The sequence below is a fragment of the Leuciscus leuciscus genome, assembly GCF_965113295.1.
Source record: "Leuciscus leuciscus genome assembly, chromosome: 20".
NCBI classification, from domain to species: domain Eukaryota; kingdom Metazoa; phylum Chordata; class Actinopteri; order Cypriniformes; family Leuciscidae; genus Leuciscus; species Leuciscus leuciscus.
The window spans coordinates 26,897,717-26,919,244 of record NC_138744.1 but is presented as its reverse complement, the minus strand read 5'-3'; the positions used below and the strand labels follow the sequence as shown (position 1 = coordinate 26,919,244).

The window sequence follows — 21,528 nt, the reverse complement described above, 5'->3', positions numbered from 1 at the left end:
CCTTATATTTTGTTTTATCTATTTCATTTTATTATGTTGGGCCCTATCTTGCACCCAGCGCAATTTACTTTGTACACCGACGCATGTATCATTCCTATTTTGCACCCGCGCACAGCGGACTTTTCCCTCCACAGACGCACGTCGGTTAACTAAGATTACACTTGCGCTCCCCGGGGCGGTTCAGCGCAAAGAGGAGGCGTGTTCCGGCGCAAACCTTCCCTCATGCTATTTTGCAGGATTAGAAAACAATTTCGCCACTAACCGAAAAAATCTAGTTTAAAGTCAGTGGCGCGTTGCGCATGTTATTCATATGCTATTTAAAGGACGCATGCTTGGCTATAATCAATGTAGCGTGTGCACAACGCGCATGCACTTTGATTCTCTCATCTACACAGAAGCAGCAGTTTTCATTTTTGCAAATCATACATTATTATGATAGATAGATAGATAGATAGATAGATAGATAGATAGATAGATAGATAGATAGATAGATAGATAGATAGATAGATAGATAGATAGATAGATAGATAGTTTATTATAAAAGCATACATCTAGCTTACACATTTACTCAAATTATCATACGCCTGTTTAACCGAAGTTAATTTGGGTGTGTTTCTCCATCCCCAATGTCACTTCTCTGTGTTTTACGGCCCTGACGAGAACATCAGTCTCCTCGGCTGTGAACCGCTCCAGGCGCGCGCCTGGCAAATCCGCCGTTATAATAGGAATCCGCTATAGAATAAGCCACCTGCTCTTAAAGGGAATGTGAGATGACGCTCTGATTGGTTTATTTCACGTTACGCCCAAACCACACCTATGAATAATGAAGCTACTTCAGACCAACCCATTTTAGATTTGCGTCGGGCGCAAGAGTCATTTATCCCGCCGGTATAATAGCAACAGCGCCCAAGACCCGCCCACAAAGTTACTTGCGTTTCGCGCTTTATACCTGCGTTTCAGACTGTTAAAATAGGGCCCATTATCTGTTATGCACCTTTTAAGCCAAAGCAATTTCCTATTTGTGAATTCTGTTCATCAACAAAGAAAATAAAACATTCTGATTCTGATTCTCAAAACGGCTATTCTCAAAACAACAGAGAAATGTTAGTTAGCTTTGAATGACTTTGTAGGTTGTAGGTTGACATGTAGGTTTAGCTAGCTAACATACCCTTGTATTTTAACAAAATAGCCACTCGCAATAGACAATAATAGACCATAACATATGAAAGAGAACTTACCCGGCAGTGCAAGAGCATGACTGGTCCACAAGGCTGTGCTGGTTGCATTTGAGGTACAGGTCATGGGGTTTCTCAGATTTCGCTTGAGACCGGTCTTTTTTTTATATTTTATATTTTGAATATATCCCTCCACTGCATACTGTAACCCCTTTTGCCTCGATCTGGAGGATATCGCGGAGGTATTGGTCCAAAAAAGGTCACTGACACGCACGGGTATACCTCTTCCCGTCATGGCAATCTGTCGCACTGGTCGTGTTTGACCATTTGTTTGTCGGACGTAGCAACAGTAACTAAGGGCTGTCTGGCGGACATCTCCACATGGATGAAGGAACATCACCTGCAGCTCAACCTGGCAAAGACTGAGCTTCTCGTCCTCCCTGCCAATCCGTCTCTACAGCACGACTTCACCATCCAGCTAGAGTCATCATTAATCACCCCATCAAGATCGGTCAGAAATCTTGGAGTAACGTTTGATGACCAGCTGACCTTCACTGATCACATTTCAAAGACAGCTCGATCATGCAGGTTTGCACTGCACAACATCAGGAAGATCAGGCCTTTCCTAACTGAGCATGCAACGCAACTTATCGTCCAGGCCCTGGTCATCTCTAGGCTCGACTACTGCAATGCTCTTCTGGCTGGACTTCCAGCATGTGCGACCAAACCCCTACAGATGATCCAGAATGCTGCAGCTCGTCTTGTCTTCAACGAGCCCAAGAGGGCCCACGTCACTCCTCTGTTCACCTCTCTGCACTGGCTACCTCTCGCTGCTCGCATCAAGTTCAAGGCACTGACGCTTGCTTACAGATCCATCACAGGCTCAGCTCCCTCCTACTTTCACTCACTCCTACGAGTCTACATCCCTACCAGACACCTACGATCGGTCAACGAGCGACGTCTCGTGGTTCCATCACAGAAAGCCACAAAATCACTTTCCAGAACATTCTCATTCACAGTTCCATGCTGGTGGAACGCTCTCCCCACCCTCATCCGGAATGCAGAATCCCTGACAACATTCAAAAGACAGCTGAAAACCCATCTCTTCCGTGAGCACTTAACCTTATAAAAAAATTTAAAAAATCCTTTCCCTTTGAAACATCACTTATCAGGCTTATGCTACTCTGAATAATACCTGAACTTCGTATTTTGAGCACTTCTTGCGTTGTTGTTGTTTTTGCCTCTTTATGATGACTCGCTGAATTTTTGTCCTAATTTGTAAGTCGCTTTGGATAAAGGCGTCTGCTAAATGACTAAATGTAAATGTAAATGTAAGGGGGGCGGGGCTCGGTGAAAGGCTAATTAATTAGACATGATTTTTGATTACTAAAACAGTACTACACAGTGCTCTTCAATGTCATCTGAAATTAGGCCAATGTTACTGCACCTTGATCCTATGAGAAACAACATTGTCTGAATAACAACTAGTTATGGGGTAATAAGATGACTATGAGACTAGTCTTGGAGGACAGACCAACTTTCTTGTCTTGTAGACAAGTTGCTCTGTGGCCTCTATAAAGGCTGTTGAACTGAGTTTTGAACAGTTCTCATAAAACACCGCCTGACAGCAGATTCCCAAAATAGTCGTGGCATAACAAGCTAAAACGCAAGGACGATCAGCCCAGCCCAAAGAAGACGCAGACACTACAATATCTCATTCCCATCAGGGTCAAATAAGTTAGCCCAACTTCAGTGAGTTAGGATCAATTGCAATATCCAACTGAAAATATCCTGGTTGTCCACTGTGATCTCACATTGCCTCCAGTGCTTCAAAAGTGAAGGATTCAGTAAAGTTCACATGAACAAACATGAAGTTGGTCAAGCTCGTCACACTTGATGATGCACTAACAGACCACACTTGAACCACGCTTGTGCTAGAGCTGGTATATTTGTTGAGCTAATATTAAGAGACCATGTGCTGTGCCAGATATGCAAAGCTTGTCTCTCATCTTTCAGCCTATGAGACACGCTCATTTATAAGTTGTGTGAAGCCTTTTTAACTCTGAAAATATTCAAAAGAAAAGGAATATCATTTCAAAACAAAAATAGACATATAACTTTTCAGAACATTAGACATGGAACATGTTTTATATGGGTGTGTCTACGAGCTTCAGTGAGGATTGTGGTGGGTGTGAACAGGGAGAAGGGTGTATGATGCAGTGGTTAGTACATCTGATAGACAGGATTATCTGTTGTGGGCTCTATTTTAAGCACCAGTGACAGGGAGGCTGACATAGGAAAGCAGAAATATGAGCTGCAGTGTGCACTGAGGCGAATAAATTGAAGTTTATGCCCGTGGTGTCAATAGAACTATGGGTTCAACAATGAGTATTCCATCTCATGGAATCTAATCTCTCATAGCCAGACTTTTCACTATTGGAAAAGTCTTTTTCAACTTGCATCTGCATAAAAGGACGCAAATGCGCATGTAAACTTGAGCGTGCTAGTTTTTTACAGTGTACTGTATGGTTTGAAAAGGAAACTCTGGATGTGCTCTTCCCTTAACAGCGCGCTGATACACGGGCAACTACAGCACAGAGAATTTACAACATTCTATCACTATCCTGTTCTCATTATAATGCTGAATTTAGCATGTATATTGGTGGTAATAAAATAAATTATAGAAAGTGATTACAATTATCACTGCACGTTTTCAAACGCGCACAACGAGAAAAAAAGTTTAAATAAAACATAGGTTTACTGTTAAAAAAACGGGAACAAAATAACACTACTGTATTATTAATATCATGAATGATTTTTGCCTATCAAGCCTATCTAAAAGGAATATGACAGTCTCAAATAACCCAATGACAGTCAATAATGTCAGACATTGCATTTAAACTGAAACTGAAGAGTGAATGAACGGTCGGTTAACTGCAGCGTTTTGCTGGCTGGTTGTTGAACTCAACCAAACGTGTCTTATTTGTGATTAATCAGATATAGACAACATAAAAGTAATCTTACATCTGCATAAAAAGACGCGAATGCGCACTTGAACTTGACGTGCTAGTATGATCTTGTTGTGGATGCGCTCTTCCTTTAATAGCGTGCTGAAAAACTACCACAAGTACAAGTTATAAATGGAAAATAGAGGATATGTTTGTAAAAATAAATCCATTTCTGCACTTATGATTGTAAGAACGACAAACAATATGCGTTACTACTGCACAAAACTCTGAAATACTTTAACAAATAATAAAACATACTTAGAGGTTCTGATTTAGAAGTGTCAGATTCAGATTGCCATAACAAAATTGGAGTTATCGCTTTTTTAGGAATAGCCTTTGTGCACAGTTTTGTTCTCTCCCAGGTTCACAGATCAACTACGATCCCTATACTTGACATCACACATGCTGCGATCATACTGTCCCCTTTTTCCAGGTTGTTGTTTTCTTTCTTTACCTGGATGTCATTAGAGAAAAATGCTTAGTGAAACTTAACCTTTATCTCAAATAATTTCTCGTATTTGATAAATATATTGCCATTCAATTGACTGTTTCAATACTGTTTGACACAAAACTCCCAACACTGACTGATTGAATGTGCCTTAATCTCAATAAGACTAAAAACCTCACTTTGGACTTCAGATTACCTTAAGTAGAACAGAGACAACTGTTTTTTTTCTACCTTGTTTTTCAAATTATGTGCATTTTGTTGTACTGTGCAGTGTGCACATTGTAATCTGATGTACTGTACATATTAGTGCAAAATAATAAATTGTACAATGAGATCCAGCAGGAGTAAGAATTCCTCATAGAGCAAGAAAACAATTAGCTGCTAATTAAGAGTGAAACACCCACATGCAATAGGATGCAATGGGGGGAACATCCTGACCCATTCAGCATTTTAGCAGACTATTAGTTTACGGTTAGAGTTAGAAGAGTAAGTTGACATTTGCAAAGTTACAGTCAGTAAATGTTGGGGGATCATCAAAATAAAGCAGAGCTTTCTGTCCATCCATTTACTTTTGCAACTACCACTTTCAAGCCCAAAAAAGGCAGTACAGACATCATTAAAGTAATCCTTGTGACTCCAGTGTAGGGGTGGGTGATATGGCAAAAAATATGATACTAAGAGATTTTATTCAGGAAAATCACAATTCATGATTTTATCACGATTTTGTTCATGTTGGTTTTACTATTTTGCTAATGACTTAGTAGAATGTCTAAAGTAGACTATCAAAATAAAGTGTAACCTGGTCTATTTCAATGTCTGAACTGCTAATTTTGCCGAAAGGCAACAAGTTTATAGATATGATCAAATAAATGCTCCACTAAACTTTAGAAAAGACAACTGGCCTGTGGGATTTGTGAGATAATAGAGTCCTGCACTCTCTGGAATCACAAAGCTCTCAAAGAGCCATTTTTAGACATGAAACATTTAACAAAAGACATTTCTCAAATTTCTCAAAGAAATGGTAAGTAGCGTAGTAACCACAAACTCACATATTCATGCTGAAGACATAAATGGGAGTAAAAGTTGTGCTATAAAAGACTGAACCATTTTATCCTCAATGGACAAATTGCAAAACTGAGACCAAGACAAAAAAATACTTCATCCTGAATCTTATTTGAAAACTCACAAATATATACTGATGAGTAAGAGAAATAGGCCTACTACAGTAATGAGAAGATAGCAGTGGGAATGCTCAACAACTGTTAAGGCTTTAAATAACCACAATCGTCCACTGCTTTAGCAATGTAATGAGGTCTGGTTACATAAAAAGGGGGGCTGTGGGTAAGATCCACAAAACAGACTGTTGTGTTGTCAGAGGGAGGACACTCAATGGCTAACTTTTAAATGGCTACTGAGATATGTTACCATCACCAGAAGTTTCTGTGAGAAAGCAATTCCACTGAAGAGGAATTGATATCACACCTGTGTTTACTTCTCATGATGCTTTACTTTAATAATATCAAATATATAGCGCAATTTCTGTTTAACGTACATCATTTTGATGTAGAAATACTATGCAAACATGTTGTTCAGTAAAATGGAATAATGAGCTTTTGAGTCAACAACAGAGCTGACAAAGGGTGAGAGAGGTGGAACACAAAAGCAGGTGACCGGGCAGTTATTTGTTTTCATTTACTGGTCAACGTTACTCTCTTCTCATGTAGCCTAGCTGTTAGAATAAATCTTTTATACCAACAGGCCAAATAATGCCTTATCAACTTTTTTGTTAAGGAGTGTTATAGACCAGTAGATCAGATGTGTAATGCAAGTAAAACCAAAAACTTCAGAATATCCCAAATCAGTATTTGGAGTACTAATTTATGCAAGTCCTCTAAATGTGCAGACTCTGATTTTATCATCCCTGACCCTGTGCAGGATGTCCTGCCTTAAACTTCCGCTTAATTAAACTCCCAACTCATTTCCGGATACTTTCACTCTAAATAAAAATTGTTTAATGAGAGATTTGATGTGTGGCTTAAATATATAAGGTGGTCAAGATAGTTTAAAAGAGAAATTGTTAAAATAGGCACACTATATGAACCATCATCTATCCATAGATAGATAGATAGATAGATAGGTAGGTAGATAGATAGATAGATAGATAGATAGATAGATAGATAGATAGATAGATAGATAGATAGATAGATAGATAGATAGATAGATAGATAGATAGATAGATAGATAGATAGGAGTTGTCACTTATTGTTACATCATATTGAAGAGGTAGCTACATCATTGAAATCCGTGAAAACATTTAGTAATAAAATACACTCACCCTACAGGTCTGATGGTAGCGTCTCCCAAATTCATCTGTCATAAACTAGCCTAAATCCGTTTTGTATCAACGCAATTCACTCGTACGTCCAGGAGGGGACATTGGTATATTACACCTCAAAAACATTCGAGTGTCACCTTTAAAGAAAAGATCATGAAAATACACTTTAGCAGAACAAGGATAAAACTCTTTAACAAAAAGACACAGCTGAGCAGCACCAAGGTGTCACGGTCACAGAATAACTTATACATTTACCGCAGTCTGGAAAAGTGTTTGGTGTACGTTACACACTTATGAGGAAAACAAATGAAGGCATTAAAATGTTTCACTTGCCACAACAGAGACTAAGAACGCAACACTAAAAAGTGTAACGCAGCTATTGCCATGAAAAGTTAAGCTCCAAAGCAAAACGAATATCGCCAACGAAATATCTCTATAATATAAAACACTGAAATACTTACGTGGATTCGGCTTCTTCTAAGCGGACAAAAACGGCACAGGAGTTCTGACCTCTATTCTAATCCGTCCACCAGGCAGCGCCGTTCCCGCGGCTTCTCGAGCCCGCGCTCAACTGTTGCCTGGAATTCTGAGCGCGAGAGCGCGCACGAGAGAATAGAATTGATACAGTGAGAGAACAGTGCGCACGAGAAAACAATATTGATACAATGAGACTGTCAATAAATTACTCTCTTTCACCACCTAAAAACGATTATCTAATGGACAGTTCGCATTAACGTGACTGCCAATATGTTGTTTTTTGTCATTACCGATTTGAATTGTCTTTATAAAAAACATAAAATCAATTTACGTAATTGTCAGTAGTGTTCTTGTAATACCAATGTATAACTGCTAATGAAAATACGGGATTTTACTGTGGTAACCGTTAAACTGCAACAAAAGCCATCACTTAATATTCAAATAGTGTTTACTCCCAGCGTCCCTAGCGTTTGTTGTTCTCTTGTGGTCTCCCTGATTGGCTACTCGCCGTTAATACGCCCCGCCATCTGTAAGCAGGATTCTCGGACACGTAGGTCAAACCATATCAAAGTAAAACTCGGGAATAAAATACTCTCATACCGATGTTAATCTATATGTAGAACGCATTACAGTTTTCTATTTATGCATAACGGAGTTTGGAAAAATAATATATTACAAATGAAAGGACAGCATTATTGCCTGCAGATTCAATCACCACTGCCTCTGAACATTTGGTTTCCGACCATTTTACTACTGTCTTCCCTGTTGCACCGTAACCCTAAGAGGGCGTTGTAACACTTACATAATTGTAGTTGTAAAAGTTAAAAGAAGATACTTAAAATACTGGAAATCAATGTGCAATTTTACAAAGAGTAGAGTAATCGCTAATTAAAGCTTTAAATAGTACAATATTTTTTGAAACACATATGTGATAAAGTGTGTAAATATTTGTGTGCTAAATATATAGGCTATAATCATGTATCCGTTAGCCTCACAGCATAATTGCCTAAGTCATATTTCAATGTCTTTGGAAAACAAGAAAAAACACAAAATGACTTAAATAGGCAATTATGCTATGAGGCTAACGATATAGCCTACGCCTATTGCACTTACGTCTAAATTTCAAATAAGTGAATTTAATGAGACAGACAGCAGTGCGATCTTTTTTTTAATGCCATTCATATATATAGTTTAGTTTTTGGTGAGATGAAGTCCCGCCTGGGGGAGGTCCAGGAAATAGCACCTCCTGTGCTTTGTAAAGCTTTTTGGCAGACAGGATCACACAAATTTCACATATTCAGCTGTCATTACCCAGAAACATGACAGAGGACCGAGGGACTGAGGCTGGTAGGTCAAACAGTCTTTTTAGTTGTGTAATTATGCTACATAATATATTTTTATACTAAGTTTTTATAATTAGGGCGATTTATTATTATTATTATTATTATTATTATTATTATTGTCGTGATTTTTGTTACAGCATTCATTACAATTTTATTCATTATTTGTTAAAAAGTTAACCATTAAAAAAATTGAAACAGCATGATTATGATATGTATTTAAACATTAAAAGGTATAACTTTTCAACATCTAGACACTTAAGCCGTCAGTTTACAACGCATGATGCTGAACACGATTCATGCTATGACCAGTAGATGTCATGAAAACACAAACTAAAATTCGTCTGTTCCTGCTTGTGGTGTCATTTTATTGCGTCTAACCTTCAAACTTAAAGAAATGTTGAATGTTAAGATTTCAGAATATATTATAAGCATATTATACTATTATAATTCAATTATATGACTTATCATTGTGTTCTTTGTGTGCCCTCCAAGCTACAGTGACAGACAGCTATGGTGACTACTATGGCCAAACAGAGATTCCTGGAATCCCATGCAACAATGGCAACACAAAGGCCTTCAGTGAGGTTTTCCTTCCCACCCTGTACAGCATAGTTTTCATTGTTGGCTTCATCGGAAACGGCCTGGTAGTGTGGGTCCTGATCAGATACCGTCAGAAATCCAATATGACAGACGTGTGCCTCTTCAACCTAGCCCTATCTGACCTGCTCTTTCTTGTGTCACTCCCTTTTTGGGCTCACGGTGCCATAGATGAGTGGATTTTCGGCAAATTCATGTGTCATACCATAACAGGTTTCTTCATGATAGGCCTCTATGGCAGCATCTTCTTCATGGTCCTAATGACATTGGATCGCTATGTCGTAATCGTCCATGCCCACAGTCTCTTTTCCAGAAATCGGTCTGCAAAAATGGGTTTGATTCTGGCCTCATTTGTATGGATGCTCAGTCTGTTTGCATCCCTCCCTAATATTATTTTTGCCAAAGTGAAAAATGATTTAGGCATCAAAACATCCTGTGGAACTGATTTTCCTGAAGGTACAGCCTGGATGTCATTTACTTACCTTCAGATGAACCTCTTGAGCTTGATTATTCCCCTGATTATTATGAGTTTTTGCTATTCCCGGATCATCCCCACTCTGCTCAGCATAAAATCACAAAAAAGACACAAAGTCATCAAACTCATCCTGGCTGTGGTGGCAGTTTATTTTCTCTTCTGGACTCCATACAACATTGTCATGTTTCTCATGTTCCTGCAGAGGAAAGGCTACTTGCTTTCTTGCTACTGGCATACTAATTTGAGCCTTGCCATTCAGTGGGTGGAAACTATCGCCTTAAGCCACTGTTGCCTCAACCCTATTATCTACGCCTTTGCTGGACAGAAGTTCAGAAGATCAGTTCTTAAAGTCCTAAAAGATCAGTTTCCATTTTGTTTCAGCCATTGCACAAATTTGTCTCGACAGTTATCTGAACGCAGAAGCTCAGTCTTCTCCAGATCTTCTGAGTATTCCTCGACACAAATTGCATAGCGCAAACTTGTTCCTCCAGAGAGCTGTTTTCATTCTGAGTAGCTTATATTTTTACCATCCCCAAGTTCCTCTTTTTACTGAATGTATCAAGTTTATCTTGAAAGTTGTCTTTGTTCTGTTTTTTGACACTTTTGTTTGACAATAATGATGTATGTTAAGTATGAGAATGCAGAACTTGACGCTGTTGCTAAGATGTTCTTCCCTGTGCATGTATTTTGCTTATATTTTAGATTTGCAAATGATACAGAAAATGGTTTTGATATGAATGATTTCATCAGAAATGTTAAATAAACCCACTGTTTGTATTTACATCAGGGGTTTAAAAAAAGCTTTATTTTTCAGTTATGACTTTTTGAATTCTTTCTTGAAATACATTTAGCATGTATTTTATGTTTTGCTTTTAAGTTTTCTTTTAGTGCTAAGTGGTTTCTAATAAAGGAATTTTAATTAATGCATTGTCCTGATTGTACTATGTATTTAAAGTATTATACAGAGGGGAACAAAACTTTTACAGTTTACCCTAAATAAAATGACTCTATATATATTTTATAGAAAATACCATACTCTTGAGGTTGAATTCCTTAAAATACTTAAGTCTGCACGGTAACAGTCTGTCCGTCACAGAGAGGAAGTCCGACGCATAGCTGTAAACCACATCTGCGTAAGTGTTTATCTTTCTATGAAACGTGGAGGCGCATTGTGCATCCCAATTCACATACACATAAATAGTTCAAGTAGTGTTCACACAAAAAAAAAAAAAAGGTTTCATGAAAGGAAAGTGTTTGAGGTTAGTCATTCATTTTAGATACATAAATGGGAATTTGGTTGTATTCTGATAAACAATGTGGGCAACCACTTGGGGGGGGGGGGGGGGGGTATTATTGTGGCAAGGTGCATTACAAGCTCTGTTTGCTGCTTGATACTGAATAAGATGAAAGGTTTCTTCTGCTGCTGAATCAGTGCAGATAAGCTTGCGAGATCAACCACTAGATGATGTTCCAACATCCTCTATCATAACATGTGCTCTGCCTCAAAGAAAGGCAGAATAGGAAGAATACAAAATTGTATTAAAAGAACAAAAATGAGACAATTAATATGGTACACAAATGACTACAGATGAACACTTAATAATAACAAGAAAGAACACACATTTCTGCACTTACTTCATTATTCACTTTATCCATCTTATTTTTACCACAAGAGCCGACATGGCCATGTTTAACTTGAATGTGCGAGCTTCTGGTGTCAGCTTTTTTTTTTTTTTTTTTTTAAAGGTACATAAACAGTGTTATGTTGCTTGATGTCGCAAACTATATTTGTTTTAATATTATTTTAACTTTATTATACTCATACACTGGTTTGTAGCACAAACAGTTTTACTGTACTGCACTTTTTTATTCTTCTAGTTATAAACCTATAAGGGCTAATGAATTATCTTTCAGGTTGAAAAATAAAGTGGATAGGCAAGTGAGAAAACATAGGTCTTAAAGGGATAGTTCCCTGAAAATATTATCATTGACTGTAATTTCAAATTCATTTAATTCCAAACCTGCATGACATTCTCTATTCTGTGGAACAAAAGGTTTTGACTGTTTATATCCTCTCAGTTGTATCCTCTGAAAGCAGGCAGGTCCCTGGATTGAGTCAAGGCTGAACCAGGAAGCTTTCTGTGTGTAGTTTGCATGTTCTCTCTGTATCTGCGTGGGTTTCCACTCTGAACAGGGAGCCCACAATGCAACGCGAACAGGGGCCCCAGGCAGTGCCTAAAAGGGGCGGGCTCTCGCTGCTATTTGAATGGGAGGCCTTGACCAGCGCTTTGCAGGGGCTTGACTGTGCATGTCCCATGAACAGGGAACTCATGCAGTGTTTGAACTGGGGAGCTGGCCATTATTATAGTGATAATATGGTTTAATTGGCTGAGTACGTTGGAATAGGGAGCATGGTTGGACCTGATGTAACTCTAGAAGGCTTCTGACGACCAGCGACCGAGTGCTGGTTTTGAAACCCAAATCTTGTAACTGGATTGTCGGAGTCATCGACTATGTTATGTGACCCTGGACCACAAAACCAGTCACAAGGGTACATTTTTTTGAAATTGAGATTTATACACCGTCTGAAAGCTGAATAAATAAGCTTTCCATTGATGTATGGTTTGCTAGGATAAGACATTTGGCCGAGATACAAGTATTTTAAAATCTGGAATCTGAGGGTGCAAAAAAATCTAAACATTGAGAAAAGCGCCTTTAAAGTTGTCCATTTATGTTCGCGATTTTGCTGCATCCACTCACAAAAATATATATTTTTATATATATTTACGGTAGGAAATTTAAAAAATATCTTCATGGAACATGATCTTTACTTAATATCCTAATGATTTTTGGCATAAAGAAAAATCAATCATTTTGAACCATACAATGTATTGTTGGCTATTGCCACAAATATACCCGTGCGACTTGTGACTGGTTTTGTGGTCCAGGGTCACATATGGGTGGCAATTTTCTATTTGAAATGTAACATGCAAAATGACAATGCAATATGTAAAATAACAATGCATTTCTGTAATTAAACTGACATTTTCCGTTACATTTGTGCAACGTTTGGTGCAAAATGAAAATGATAATTCAATTATATAATTTACATTTGCCATTTCATACACTAGTTTTAATATGTAAATTGAATACATATTTTAACGCTTTATAGGTTGCAAAAATAAAATAAAAATGTATTAAAGAAATGATTAGATCTGTTTAACATGTTCAAGCAAAAACTGTAGCAAAATGATCATTTAAATATAATTTTTCTTAATTGCATTTACACTCACAGTTACGACACTTGCGATTGCATTTTCATTAAATGTCCTGCAATGAATTTAGCAAAATTCAATTCCAAGCCGACCACGTACCCGGCCCCTCCCACCCTGTTAATCACTGTGTGAAATTGACTCCGCCCCCAACCCAATGCAAAACGTCGGCAAAACAGGCTCGATTGTTTTTACTTTGTTTGTGCAGTAAAAAAATTTTTTTTTAGATATTAAAAGAATATTTATAGGTCATTCTGAGGTCACCCAGCCCCCCATGCTCCAAATAAAATAGTCTTGTTCGTTTAATTGTGTTTGGTTTGTGTTTTGTTGGTCTAAAGTTTTGTTTGTGCTGCTTAATTATTATTTTTTTGGGATATTACAAGAATATTTATAGGTCATTCTGAGGTCACCCAGCCCCCCACATGCTCCAAATAAAATAGTCTTGTTAATAGTCTAATCAACCTCAGTCCTGCTCAAAACTACTAAATGTTTTTAAAAAAAATCAGGATTTTAACTCTTTAATTGCCAAATTCATAAATGATGTCACGGATTTTGGGGGGAAAAAAAACACAAAATGACTTATTTTCAATATAAAATGTGAATGTGGACTGGATTTTTTTTTACCTTTTATCACAGTCTTGGACATGTCAAAGATTAGAAACAACATTGGTTTTGATGCATTGTTAGTTTTTGTGTAGCATCAGATTTGAACTTTTTCTCCCTCATTTACTGTTCGTGGCTGTTTTTGCCCCATTGACTTCCATTATAACCACATTTTTTGATTGCAAAGCCATGACACCTATAATCATGCATTTTTGATTGTTGGTGGTTTTCCCTGTTGGGAAGAGGTAACATTTGTAATTTTTACTGTTGATAACCAGGTGGCACCATTAACCCTTTAGATAGGCCTGTGCAAAAAAAAAGCTTAGTTTCTGGCTTTTACATGGATTCTGTGTTCAACGGATTCTGTTTTTTACGGAGCAGATGATTGACCTCATTGTCAGCATGACCAACCTCCATGGGCGCCGCACAATGAGAAACTGGACCGGGGTGGACTCCACAGATCTCCGTGCCTACATGGGGCTACTGATTTTGGCCGGCGTCTAGGTCCAGAGTGGAGTCCACACATTGCCTGTGGGATCATCGCCTTCCCCTCCTATTTTTACTCCGTAAAAAACAGATTGAACACAGAATCCATGTTCTGGACCCTTGCGATGGCATAGCGCGTCGGCCCTGGAGTCACGGGAGTTGGCAGGCTGAAGAAAGAGAGTTGTCTCCGCGTTGGTGGAAAACCACAGTTCGCCGTTTCTCCCAATCCACCCAGATCCAGGATCCTCCGAATCTTCCTCGCCTTCAGTGGAAGCTAGAGAGGATGATGAGGGTGCCACATCCAAATCAGGATCTGACTCTCCTGAGTCTGTGGTGTCAGAGGGAGAAGACGATACATCCTGCTGCTCGCTGGAGGGGTCAGGCTGCATAATCATCTCTAGATCTTCACTACAAGTCAAGCCCTTTCTCATGTTGCTTGCTGCTCTTCTCACCATCAAATGACCAGCAGGCTTGCATGCAAGTATTTAAATCCACTTGCTTTGTTTAGTCTGCATTTCTCACCATCAAAAGGCAGCAGATGCAAAAATACACTTACTTTGTTTTTGTTTACTCCATGTAGTTCTGAGAGCTGAGGTGCATATTTTGATTTTCTCAGACGCATCAAGGTGAGTTCTCATATTCTCTCACTCACACACACACACACACACACACACACACACACACACACACACACACACACACACACACACACACACACACACACACACACACACACACACACAAACACACAAATATATTATTATACTCCATATAACTCCATGTAAAAGCCAGAAACTAAGCTTTTTTTTGCACAGGCCTATCTAAAGGGTTAATGGTGCCACCTGGTTATCAACAGTAAAAATTACAAATGTTACCTCTTCCCAACAGGGAAAACCACCAACAATCAAAAATGCATGATTATATGGTGTCATGGCTTTGCAATCAAAAAATGTGGTTATAATGGAAGTCAATGGGGCAAAAACAGCCACGAACAGTAAATGAGGGAGAAAAAGTTCAAATCTGATGCTACACAAAAACTAACAATGCATCAAAACCAATGTTGTTTCTAATCTTTGACATGTCCAAGACTGTGATAAAAGGTAAAAAAAAATCCAGTCCACATTCACATTTTATATTGAAAATAAGTCATTTTGTGTTTGTTTTTTTCAAAATCCGTGACATCATTTATGAATTTGGCAATTAAAGAGTTAAAATTCTGATTTTTTTTAAAAACATTTAGTAGTTTTGAGCAGGACTGAGGTTGATTAATAGATTTATGCCAAAAAAATTGAAAAAAATATTTATCTGATACATTTTTACAGCAGTTTAAAGTAGTGGCTGTTTTCAGCCACGAACATAACGAAAGGGTAGTGAATTTGCCCACAGTGTACTGTTGAGTTTTTGAAAAATTTCAAAGCATTTTCCCCAAATATGTGTCAAAATAAGATTAGTCACCAAAAATCATTCCATTTGCTGAAACACGGAAGTTATGGCCAAATTAAGACAAAAAAATACCCCGTAGTGGATGAAAACATCCCCAACAGCACATAAGGGTTAATTACAGGTGATGACGTCACCAGCCGCCCGACCTGTTCCACATTCACAAAAAATAGTCTCATTTGTTTGTGCTCCGTTTGTGCTGTTTTGCTGCTTCGGTTTTTAAGATATTAGACACTGAATTATAGACGATGACGTCACCAGCCCTCGACCTGCTCCACATTCACCCAAAAAAGGCTAGTCTTCTATGAATTTGACCCGTTAGATTCCGTGACCCTATATATTTATTAAAATAGAAAGGGGAGATGGTTACACATCAAATGAGTAATTTTATTGAACATTACATTCAGTTATGGTGAAATAAAGAGCGGTCACATTTTTTGGTATGAATTTGACCCGTCAGATTCCGTGACCCTACAGATTTATCAATATCTGATCAATATGCTTAATAAAATAGAAATCGGAGATGATCATACATCACATGAGTCACTTTTTTTTAACATTACAGTCAGTTATAAAGAAATGGCCTAAAGAGCGGTCACATTTTTCGGTATGAATTTGACCCATCATATTATGTGATCTCAGAGTAACAGGCCTATGCATTTGTAAGGAAAAACAGGATCTCCAACATTATTGGGTAATTATAGTTAAGAGTAATCAGAATAAAGATAAGCATATGTGTATCAGACAATGAGAATATTTTATACAAAACTAAACCATTATTAACACAGTCCAGCATCAGACAACAACAGCACAGCATAATATTCCCACCAAACGGGTGTCGACGCCTGATAAGGCAAATATCGTACTGGTTCTATCACCTGCAGACGCGTAATAATCATCGGAAACACTACCATTTCTCTGTTCACGCTCCACTTCATCTGCTAGTGAATTTAATGCTCGTATCGGCTCTGCCGCCGCCGTGTTAGAGCTAGTGATTTCCAAGGTGGTCAGGACAGAGGAGGAGAACTATCAGATCAAAGCCCTTAGCCAACACCAGCAAGGACGCTGGACGACCTGCATGGGAAGGAGTAATTAGCAACCTGCGGTCCGGGCCGACATGTGGAAGATCCCCCAAGCCAGGCTGAGTTTCCTTATAAGGTCCACCTATGACACCCTCCTAAGCCCCAGCAACCTCTTTCTGTGGTATGGCTCAGAGGAGAGTTGCCAACTTTGCAATGCCCCAAATTCGAGCCTGCAGTACATACTGTCAAGCTGCTAAAAAGCACTGACCCAGGGTCGGTACAGGTGGCACCACAACTAAGTCCTGCGGAAGCTGGCGGAGATCCTGGAGGTACGCAGGGCAGAATCAGCCTACCACCGACATCAAGGCGGCCGATCCACTTTGTCAGAGAGGGAGGGGGGACCCCTAACATCACGCAGCCACAGAGATCAGCCCTGGCAGGCAGTTGTGAGTGGAACCTGAGAGTGGACCTCGATTGGCAGCTCAGGTTTCCAACAGAGATCACCACAACCAACCTTCGACCGGACATTATTCTCTGGTCCTCCCACAGCCCGGGCAGTAACTTTGGCAGAGCTCACTGTCCCGTGGGAGGGAGGAAAAGAGGCAGCCTTTGAGAGGAAAAAAGATCGGTACCTTGACCTCACAGCCGAATGCAGAGAGGCTGGGTGGTCAGCGGTCAGCTACCCGGTGGAAGTCGGCTGTATGGGGTTTGTAGGAGCATCCACCCAACGCTTCCTGAAGAGCATGGGAGTCACCGGGCCCAAACTCAGAAAGGCTTTGAAAGACCTGGCTGAGGAGGCAGAGCAGGAAAGCTTTTGGCTTTGGATAAGGAAGGAAGGACCAGGCGTGGGGAAAGCAAGGGTCCTAGGGTCAGCTCCCCCACCATGAGATGTTCCGCGATTAATGGAGCGAAATATCAATGAAGGGTGGCTCCCAGCTGATGACCCTGCAGCTACCCGCAATGGCACCGTCGGAGGTGCGGCAAGCAGAAATGCTCAGCAGGCAGTCACTTGCCTATGCTACCACCTACATAGCCTTGGTTTACCTGTTGCAGAGCCCCGCCTTCACACAGTGATTGACAGGGCGGGGACGTGTTCGGCTCGAAATGCATTCTCAATTTGCACATTGAATTTTGCTACATTCATTGCAGGACATTTAATGAAAATGCAATCGCAAGTGTCTTAACTGTGAGTGTAAATGCAATTAAGAAAAATAACATTTAAATGATCATTTTGCTACAGTTTTGCTTGAACAAGTTAAAATGTCTAATAATTTCTGTAATACATTTAAATTTAAATTTTGCAACTTATAAAGAGTTAAAATATGTATTCAATTTACATATTAAGACTAGTTTATGAAATGGCAAATGTAAATTATATAATTGATTTTTCATTTTCATTTTGCACCAACGTTGCACAAATGTAATAGAAAAATAAAAATTTTAATACAGAAATACAAACAGCATCCCTCCACCACCCCTTCTCCACACATCTAGTCCTAACCATTTACATACAGGGGGGAGTACTCTGGGTTCAGGCCGAACTCCGAGCTCGGAGCCCTCCCCCCGCACAGCACCCCAAATACAAATTAAACTTTACTCTCTCTAATTGTATGTTAGTGTGAAATGCAATATATTTAAAGTGTACCTTATGTATACTTGCAATAGTTCAACTTTAGCACAATCAAGTATACTTAAGTATATCTTTAGTGGGACTTCAGCACTAGTTCTGTGCAATTAAAGGATAATTCCGGTATTTAACACATTGAGTCTATTTTGTAGTTTGTTATGGATGAACTAGAGTGGTGGACACAGAAATTTTGACGATGGGTCCTGTCTCGACTTTTTGACTCTTTTAGAATCGCCTTTGACCGCTTCAGAGTGGCTGTCTATGGACATGCACGAACATGTCCTTAAAACAACCCTTAACGTTCGTTTTCAAAACTGTGCAACTCACCGAGTGGTTAGTGGTGTTCGTTGATGATTAAAAACAAATATATCGGCGCAATGTATGATTTCAATCCGTGTTATTTGCTATAGTGGAACAATTTTTTCAGATACCTCACAACCGCGTATAAACTTCCGCTCGATATTTGAGTCTGAAGCGTTAGCACACTCCCAACCACTTGATGGCAACAACCACTTACAAGGACGCTGTACGGAACTCAGTGTCTAGCGCATAGAGCACAGTTGCCCTGCTCACGCTAGCCTTTTGAGAGACGGAGAACTGAGCAAAAAGACTACAACCAAATGTAAACAGCCCCCTTTTCCGTTTCCGGTAGCGCAGTAATATCAACGAGCAATGAGTCATCCAACAGAAATCAATGGGATTTTACAAAATGACAAATAAAACACGACAGAAACTGTATTTCGCTACGCTACTTGTTTATAATCATCAACGAACACCACTAACCACATGGTGAGTTGCACAGTTTTGAAAACGAACGTTAAGGGTTGTTTTAAGGACATGTTCGTGCATGTCCATAGACAGCCACTCTGAAGCGGTCAAAGGCGATTCTAAAAGAGTCAAAAAGTCGAGACAGGACCCATCGTCAAAATTTCTGTGTCCACCACTCTAGTTCATCCAAAACAAACTACGAAATAGACTCAAGGTGTTAAATACCGGGATTATCCTTTAAAGTGTATTTAGTACAAAATTAGTTTTTCCAATTTAGTAGACTTTAAGTATACCAGTTAAGTATACCAAAAGTACAATTACAGGGTATTTTTATTAAGAACAAAAATATGTAAATGTATTTATAGTATACTTATTAGTACACAAACTAAATGTATTTCAAATACATTTTGTATATATTTTCTTTCATTAAGGTTGTCTAATAAAATAAGACATAATTTCACTGTCTAACACCAATAAATCTGAGATTGTAGGATGGATTTTTGGGTTGAACCTGGAGATGATGGCGAGTTCGGAGCATCAGAGAAAACTAAAGAAAGCCAGAATAAACATTGCATTGAGCGTGCAGCGGGTATTGCCAGAGTGGCCTAAGCGGAGATACATTTGGTGAATATATCTAATGTCAGGGGTTGTCTGGTATATGGGTGGGCCAGTATATATACTGTATACTCGACAGTTTCCGATAAGCGGGTGAAGGTTTACTGCGTGTTACTGTCTTTTCCGCATGGCAAAGTAATTTGATTCCAATTAAGCTTTTATCTGACTCCATTTAATCACGACCTCAAATTTAGTTTAGAATGGCAATTAGTTATTGGTCATTTATATAATAGTTTAGCAGCACATTTGATTATTCTATTTAACTCTTTACTCTTATTATCCTCGTTCACTCGGGTGCCAAAGTCACACAGGGTCCTCATACCGGTAGTAACATTACATTAAACAGAGGTAGCTGGATGTTACTCCGTTACTAATCTGACGCAGATTTGCGGTAACAATGGATACAACGTAGTCTACTAAAGTTAATAATTTCAGAGTAAGTCAGAATAAGTCCAAATGTAACAATTTATTATGTCAGGTAAATGTATCATGCCAATTACATAATCAGAAAGAGATGTAGATTAGGATGATACTGAGGTGAGACTTGCGTCTCGAGTGGTGATGCTAATTTCACAAATTAAAGTTCAAATGTTAATATCCTGAAACGTCCTTTGTCTTCTCGGTGAGTGGTCGTTCCTCAACCAGACTGCCTGGCATTTAATAATTTCTCAAGTCTTACAGTCCCATAAAACTTTAATGGTCATTTTATTGGTACAGTAAAATGAGCCAAAATTTAGTTTTTCACAAGATCAGTACACCCTTTTTTAAACCACTGTGTCAGATTTAATGCATCCTTAACGACTCCGCTGCGTGTCAGCTCCGTGCTCCGCCGTCCTTCAATACCCACCAGGTCCGAATTTGTTGCGGAAAAGCCATGACTGACAGCTGAAGTCACAAGGACCCACGAGATCTCACAAATTCACGTATGATCGCGCGATATAACAGGATGTAGTTTCTATAAACAGAACCACAAAACCAGCAACAATTTGTTTCCATCCAGAGGAGTAGCCCTTCAGGCCTGTCTCCGCCCATTATGACGTTTTCAAGGTGTAGTGCAGGGAAATATTATCCGCCGTGAGCACGGTGTATTTTATCTTGAAAATTAACCAGATGTTTTATTTTGTTTCTGTGCTTGACTTCCTGTCCCACACAATCTGCCCTGTGCTGAATTGCTGCTGAGCTCTCCGGCATCCGGCAAAAATAGAAGCTCTGTGTATCTGCTCCGGAGGGCTGCGGATCGCCAGAGCTGGGACGGAGTCGGAACGCAGCCGTTCCGCAGTCAGTGAAAATACACACATTGACTTTAATGGAAACCTATTGACTCCGCCGCTGTTCCGGAGTGGTTCCGCAGTTGGAAATTGCCCGTTACAGGTAGCAGAGAAATCCTTAATTTCTTTAGCCTATTCAATTATAGGGCTTAAGGAAGCATTGGGTCATTTAAAGGGGTTTACGTGTCAACGTCAAGTCTAAAATGAATAAGCAGCTTGCTTTTAGTGTGCAAAAATCAGAACAGCATGTGAATAAAAAGATGAACTGACAAGGCTTTAAAACGCAGGCAAATAGCCTAATGAACTTTAGTCATGATGAAGAACCATGTTAGCATAACCATACATATTTTGCTAAATAGGGGATGTGAATGTATGTCAGGTTGCCTGTATGTTGGGACGGGGGCGTCAGCCTAGAATTACAACTGCAAAAATGTGCACTTGAGCAAGAAACTATCTCTTTTCAAAGACAGAACGTGGAGATCTAATGGATTGCATATCCGTAGTTGGAACTGAACTCTGCAGGTAGGTATCTTTTCCAGGAAATTGATTGGGCACTCACTATCTGGGCA

The 21,528-nt window shown here is 39.2% G+C and overlaps 2 protein-coding genes across 8 annotated transcripts in view; one reads left to right on the top strand and one right to left on the bottom strand.

Annotated features, from left to right (window-relative positions):
• cobl (cordon-bleu WH2 repeat protein) overlaps positions 1 to 8,439 on the bottom strand; it is a 129,283-nt gene extending 120,844 nt beyond the window's left edge. For 2 of the 6 annotated variants that reach the window (XM_082150240.1, XM_082150245.1), the window contains exons 1-2: positions 7,428 to 8,439; positions 6,967 to 7,103 (exon numbers count right to left, since the gene is read on the bottom strand). In XM_082150240.1, coding sequence (XP_082006366.1) covers positions 6,967 to 7,001 — 35 coding nt within the window. In that variant the 5' untranslated portion in view covers positions 7,002 to 7,103; positions 7,428 to 8,439. Of the gene's footprint in view, positions 1 to 6,966; positions 7,104 to 7,427 lie in introns of those variants that run through there. The other 4 variants (XM_082150246.1, XM_082150247.1, XM_082150243.1 and 1 more) reach the window with 3 other exon arrangements.
• A 175-nt stretch (positions 8,440 to 8,614) lies between these two features.
• On the top strand, positions 8,615 to 10,781 carry LOC309484182 (C-C chemokine receptor type 5-like). 2 transcript variants are annotated; one of them, XM_082150458.1, is made up of 2 exons: positions 8,615 to 8,790; positions 9,285 to 10,781. In XM_082150458.1, exons 1-2 carry the CDS (start codon positions 8,763 to 8,765, stop codon positions 10,328 to 10,330), a joined length of 1,074 nt encoding a protein of 357 aa, XP_082006584.1. In that variant the 5' UTR covers positions 8,615 to 8,762; the 3' UTR covers positions 10,331 to 10,781. The 2 variants fall into 2 exon arrangements, with proteins under 2 accessions (XP_082006584.1, XP_082006583.1); XM_082150457.1 differs by having other exon boundaries at positions 8,617 to 8,790; positions 9,279 to 10,781.
• The last annotated feature ends 10,747 nt before the right edge of the window (positions 10,782 to 21,528 follow it).